Raw genomic sequence first — 6385 nt, forward strand, 5'->3', positions numbered from 1 at the left:
AAAAAATGTACTGGTCTTTAGTAACATTAGGCCAAGATTAGTATTTAGCGATAACACTATAATTGATGTAAGAATAGGCACAATGGAGCAAGCCTGAATTGACTGAGGGTTAGTAGGGGCTACAAGTTGCAACATATTGTATTTGCTTGAAGAAAGAGTATCCCTTTAAATGGACAACATAAGATGTGATGACAAGAATTACTAAGTGTCATACCATACATATGATGATTTAGCATGAGTTAGCTACTGTGCAAATGGTATCCGACCTACCACATCTGCCAACCACCCCTACCAGGTGACACCGTCGCAGCACTTAGTGCATTATGTACAAACCAACCCAATGAAAAAAGGAGCAAAGAAAAGTTAATTGTTAAACAAAATGTTTTAATACGTGAGCATCACGCAATTATCATAATCCATGGCAGATACCAAAATACATACATTCAGAATAGGACATGGGAAAACAGTATTTACAGGCACAATATTACACATGTACAAGTCTTTATAAAACAAAGACATTAGAAAACAGTGACTGACAGATAAACGTCAGATGACGTCAGCATTGAGTGGTCACATTCAGTCCTGTAATATTACCCTTGTTAAGGATACATTTTAATAAATGATACTCGGAGCTTTTGGAATACTGTAGCTGACCTGTGTAGCAGCAGATAAGAGTTAACTATCATAAGCCACTGATTACATTAGTATCGCTCCTCTAAATGCCACCTTGCTCGCATCCTTTCAACCGAAATTCCATGTAAATAGCTACAACAGTAGGCCTACTTTCATTGTGATCTTTTGGGGAATTCCAATTTACTACTGTCTTCCACGTTCCACCACGTGGGGTTAGAACTGCAACAGTTGATGAAACCTCTCGTTCTATCCCTATTAAAATCCCCCAAGTAGGATATCAAAATCACAGTTTAAAAGTTTAAAAAGCAACAATTGCAGTACTCCAAGGGTTGAGGTTTTTGAGCATTTGATCACAACAGATTTGCCCAGAGTCACTGTCCTCTGCCTCGGAGTCAGGCTGCTCTCCCTCTTTGTTACTCAGGAGTCCAGAAAAACTGGAACCGAATATTGTTATCAAACTCGATACATTGCTAGTGTCCATTTCTTCAGTTTCCCCTTTATTCTTGTCGTTTGTAGAAGGTAGAGATGTGGAAGTTAGTTTCGTTATTTTCGTTGGTGAGTCTGTGAGTACAGAGTCATCGGCAGTCCGTTTCCTGTTAGTGTAAGCCTGGGGCGCTTTGGGCTCGTACGAATGTTTCTCCGCTGATTCACTGTTGTCCGTCTGGCAGTCTGTCGGCGTCTCCGTTTCCCCTTTTGGATCACTCGGAGAGGGAGCACTGATACAGTTGGATGAGATAGCAGTAACAACACTGGCGACCTCACATGTCTGAGTAGCCTCCGGACTCCCTTCCGGGTATTTGATGTCGCTACATCCTGAATCCGAAACTCCATTTTCGGCGCTGTCTTGCTCGCCACTCGCTTGAGTTTCTACGTGGAGTGCCGCCGGGGATTCGACCACATCTCTGGGCTCCTGCTTGTCCACCGCCACTTTGCTTTGCTCGTCCGATTCAGACAGGCTCTCTGTCGAACCGGGGACCAATTTGTCTTGTTCTGAAGCCATGTACTCCCCCTCACACCACTCTCTTGCTTGCTGGGCGCTCAGGCATATGCCGCCGTAGTAGTCACTCAGGTATACTTGCCGGGCACTCCGTAGAACGAGGGAGACCAGTAGATTTTTGTGTAGTTTGATACCACCACGTTGCACTCGGGAATTATAAATCTTCCCGAGTGAAATACTCATAATCCGATGCGCCTCAACTTTAAACTCCATGATTAAAAACTATTCGTTTGGTAAACAAAAGCACCCACTGTCTTAATTGTGCTTCAGTCCACGTCGAAACAACTGGTTAGAAAGGTAATCCTAAAATCCCGGGTGTAAATGTAGGCTATTCGAGTTTGTTTGTCCAGCTAACGACTGCACGCGATTCGCTTACAAATCGCACTGAATTCAACAGTGACGTAAATCTATATATATATTTTTTTTTAGAAACTGGCATTTGATGAATGCAAGATGTGTTTCATCGTTCTCCTGAGCAGAATCAAATTGGTGCATGGGTGAAGAAATTAAAGGCTTTCATTAAATTCTTACACCTTTCCCTTCAATCAACAGCTGAGCATTAAGAGGAATGGGGCTGTATCTATTTTTAACACAGCTTTATACCCTAACGTAACAACCAGGCCAGCCAATGAAAATACGTGTCGTCTTTACAATCACTACGAATACAGCCCCGCCAAATCCATATGGACCAATGGGCGTGCGCTAAAAAGATAAATCAGATTTAAATACAAACCTGAGAGAGTGTTTTAAAGGAATAAACGCAATTTTAAACTGTCGGAATTAGCCTTCAAAAAATATATATAAAAGTGCACATAAAATATAATACCCAAGACATAGGCTATAGTTTATTATATTGTAGGTTACTAATGTGATTTCACATTATGAATGAGCTTATTTGATCATTTTAGATTTAAAAAAATATATATTTTATCCATTCATTTAGGCTATTTTACATTAGTCCAAAATGTTTCTGATAATCATACTTGTAATATCAGAAATGTGTTTAGATTTCCCCTTACTGTTATCTCCCGAACCAAAATGTTAGTCTTTTCGCTAGAACAACAACACTAATACATAAATACAGCTCTTTTCTGCTGCCATGCTGTGTCCCCTTTTAGAGTACGGTATATTTTCTTTTGATTGCTGACTTCCTGAGCTGATGTAATGCTTTGACTGTTTTCAGCCAGGTCACATGATGCTTTTGTGCCGTGTCCTGGCAAAGGCAAATTCTAGTGAATGGAACAGTTAGGAGGGGGAGGGGTAGTGGTGTTTTGTTTCAGGAGACTGTTATGCTGCATTCATAACCAAGTGGGAAGGTGCTATTACCACATACGACTGAGAATAATCCACTTGAACGCCCCTACAACTGGTGGGAAACCCGTCTATCATCTCTGAGCTCCAATTTCTCCCACATGCTGACCTCTGGAAATTACGTCGATAACAGCTTTTTCGGCAACATCAAAACAATATTTATAACAATAAATATATACATATTTTTTGAAGACTCATTTCTTTACAAGCATGATAGGTGTACTTTTAGTTCAGCATACTTTTAGTTCACCAATCAGCGTTTCTCAACAAGATAAAGCACATAAATGCATCCAACTGCTATTTACGACTTCAGAACTGGTAACTACCTTCTTCCCACTTGGCTATGAATGCAGCATTAGGTATGCATTAGTTATGTGTGGGGAGGGTTTGTTGAAATGTACTCTAATCTTAAAGGAAAATTAGTGTCTCTTGAGCCTGTAGCTCAGTATAAAATGTGGTGATTTGTCAAGTCATTGTCTGGACATGTGTGGGTCATAATTTGCATGATTTTTGTGTTTTAAAAAACATGCCTGTAACACTTACCCCAATTGTTGGTGACAAGATAAACAGTTTTTGGGTCCATATATCACATATTTAAATACCCTATTATAGGCATATGGTATTATGCTCATCGGGTTCAATTCAATCCAAAAATATATTTATAATATTGTACAAGCACAATCCAATTCCTAACCTGAAGGTAGTCCTTGGATTACACTAAAATCCAATCCATGCATGCGCTAAAAAAGGGATGTGACCTGGCTGACCAGCAAATGCTCGCAGGTTAAATAACTATCTAATTGATTGAGGATTGTTTATTTGCATTAATGCTTTTCAATTTATCACAAATATTGAACATAAAGGACCCTGTTAAGACCATGTAGATCGGCTACTGCAGTGGGCAAATTGATTGATCCATAAATTATAATGAGTAGTGATTAGGATGCAAGGTCAATAATGGCACTGGAGGAGATGGCTGCCATTTTACAGGCTCCTAACCAATAGTGTTATTTTGTGTGTTTTTCCGCATTATTTGTGACTTATTTTGTACATAATGTTTCTGCCACCGTCTCTTATGACCGAAAAGAGCTTCTGGATATCAGAACAGCGATTACTCACCTCGAACTGGACGAAAACATTTTCTTTAACGAGTTAGTCGCAAAGGATTTATTCCAGATACCCGACAAGGCACAAATCGCCATCATTCGCGCGAAGAGAAGACGCAGATACAGGGGACACAGGTCCGGGTTCCCTGTGAGAATTCGTTGGCAAGGTGAGAATAACCCGCCTCTACCATCCGTCCTATTGGCCAATGTGCAATCATTGGAGAATAAACTGGATGAGTTCCGTTCAAGACTATCCTACCAACGGGACATTAAAAACTGTAACATCTTATGTTTCACAGAGTCGTGGCTGAACGACGACATGGATAATATACAGTTGGCTGGTTTTTCCGTGCATTGGCAAGACAGAACAGCTGCCTCCGGTAAGACAAGGGGTGGTGGTCTATGTCTATTTGTCAATAACAGCTGGTTTGCAAAATCAAAAATGTAGGAAGTCTCAATATTTTTCTAGCCTGAGGTAGAGTATCTCATGATAAGCTGTAGACCACACTATTTATCATGAGAGTTTTCATCTATATTTTTCGTAGCTGTCTATTTACCACCACAAACTGATGCTGGCACTAAGACGAAACTCTCACTCAACGAGCTGTATAAAGCCATAAGCAAACAAGAAAATGCTCATCCAGAGCCGGTGCTCCTATTGGCCGGGGACTTTAATGCAGGGAAACTGTTTTACCTCATTTCTACCAGCATGTTACATGTGCAACAAGAGGAAGAAAAACTATAGACCACCTTTACCCCACACACAGAGACATACAAAGCTCTCCCACACCCTCCATTTGGCAAATCTGACCATAATTCTATCCTCCTTATTCCTGCTTACAACTAAACACTAAATCAGGAAGTACCAGTGGCTCTCTCAATATGGAAGTGGTCAGATAATGCAGATGCTAAGCTACAGGCTTGTTTTTCTAGCACAGACTGGAATATGTTCCGGGACTCATCCGATGGCATTGAGGAGTATACCACATCAGTCACCGGCTTCATCAATAAGTGCATCGATGACGTTGGCCCCACAGTGACCTATGTACAGTTCCAATCAAACGTTTGGACACACCTTTTTCTTTATTTTTACTATTTTCTACATTGTAGAATAATAGTGAAGACATCAAAACTATGAAATAACACATATGGAATCATGTAGCAACCAAAAAAGTGTTCAACATATCAAAATATATGTTGTATTTGAGATTCTTCAAATGTAGCCTTGATGGAAGCTTTGCACACTCATGGCATTCTCTCAACCAGCTTCATGAGGTAGTCACCTGGAATGCATTTCAATTAACAGGTGTGCCTTGTTAAAAGTTCATTTGTGGAATTTCTTTCCTTCTTAAAGCGTTTGAGCCAATCAGTTGTGTTGTGACATGGTAGGGGTGGTATAAAGAAGATAGCCCTATTTGGTAAAAGACCAAGTCTATTTATGGCAAGAACAGCTCAAATAAGCAAAGAGAAACGACAGCCCATCGTTACTTTAAGACATGAAGCTCAGTCAATATGGAAAATGTCAAGAAATTTGAAAGTTTCTTCAAGTGCAATCGCAAAAACCATCAGCGCTATGATGAACCTGGCTCTCATGAGGACCACCACAGGAAAGGAAGAGCCAGAGTTACCTCTGCTGTAAAGGATAAGTTCATTAGAGTTACCAGCCTCGGAAAATGGCAATTAACTGCACCTCAGGTTGCACCTCAGAGAGTTCAAGTAACAGATACATCTCAACATCAACTGTTCAGAGGAGACTGCGTGAAGATGGTGCCGGAGAACAAGGCTGACGTTTTACGTATTCCTAACCAATTGTGTTCTTTTGTTCGTTTCTTTGCGTTGCTTGTAACTTATTTTTTTACTTATTTTGTACATAATGTTGCTGCTACCGTATCTTATGACCGAAAATTACTGCTGGACATCAGGACTGCGATTACTCACCACGGACTTGTAGAATCCTTTTTTTCCTTCAACTAGTCCAACGAGCCCGACGTGAATGATATACTGCTTCCCCGGGAACAGCCCCAGATCCCCGTCATTTGCGTGAAGAGAAGGCAGAGAAAAAGGGCCAGAGGGCAGGTTGTCTTCTGAGAATTCGTAGGCGATCGAATAAACCCCCACTTCCTTCCATTCTGCTAGCAGACGTGCAATCTTTGGAAAATAAAATCGATGACCTACACAGAAGATTAAACTACCAACGTAATATCTTATGCTTCATGGAGTCGTGGCTGAACAACGACATTATCAACATACAGCTGGCCGGTTATACGCTGTATCGGCAAAAGAGAACAGCGGCGTCTGGTAAGACAAGGGGCGGCAGACTATGTATTTTTATAAATAA

The 6385-nt window shown here is 40.7% G+C and overlaps 1 protein-coding gene across 1 annotated transcript; it reads right to left on the reverse strand.

Annotated features, from left to right (window-relative positions):
• Window positions 1-363: 363 nt before the first annotated feature.
• LOC139540784 (immediate early response gene 5 protein-like) lies at window positions 364-2206 on the reverse strand. The gene has a single exon (XM_071344749.1). It carries the CDS (start codon window positions 1841-1843, stop codon window positions 932-934), a length of 912 nt encoding a protein of 303 aa, XP_071200850.1. The 5' UTR covers window positions 1844-2206; the 3' UTR covers window positions 364-931.
• Window positions 2207-6385: the final 4179 nt, after the last annotated feature.

This window comes from Salvelinus alpinus, chromosome 16 (genome assembly GCF_045679555.1).
Source record: "Salvelinus alpinus chromosome 16, SLU_Salpinus.1, whole genome shotgun sequence".
NCBI classification, from domain to species: domain Eukaryota; kingdom Metazoa; phylum Chordata; class Actinopteri; order Salmoniformes; family Salmonidae; genus Salvelinus; species Salvelinus alpinus.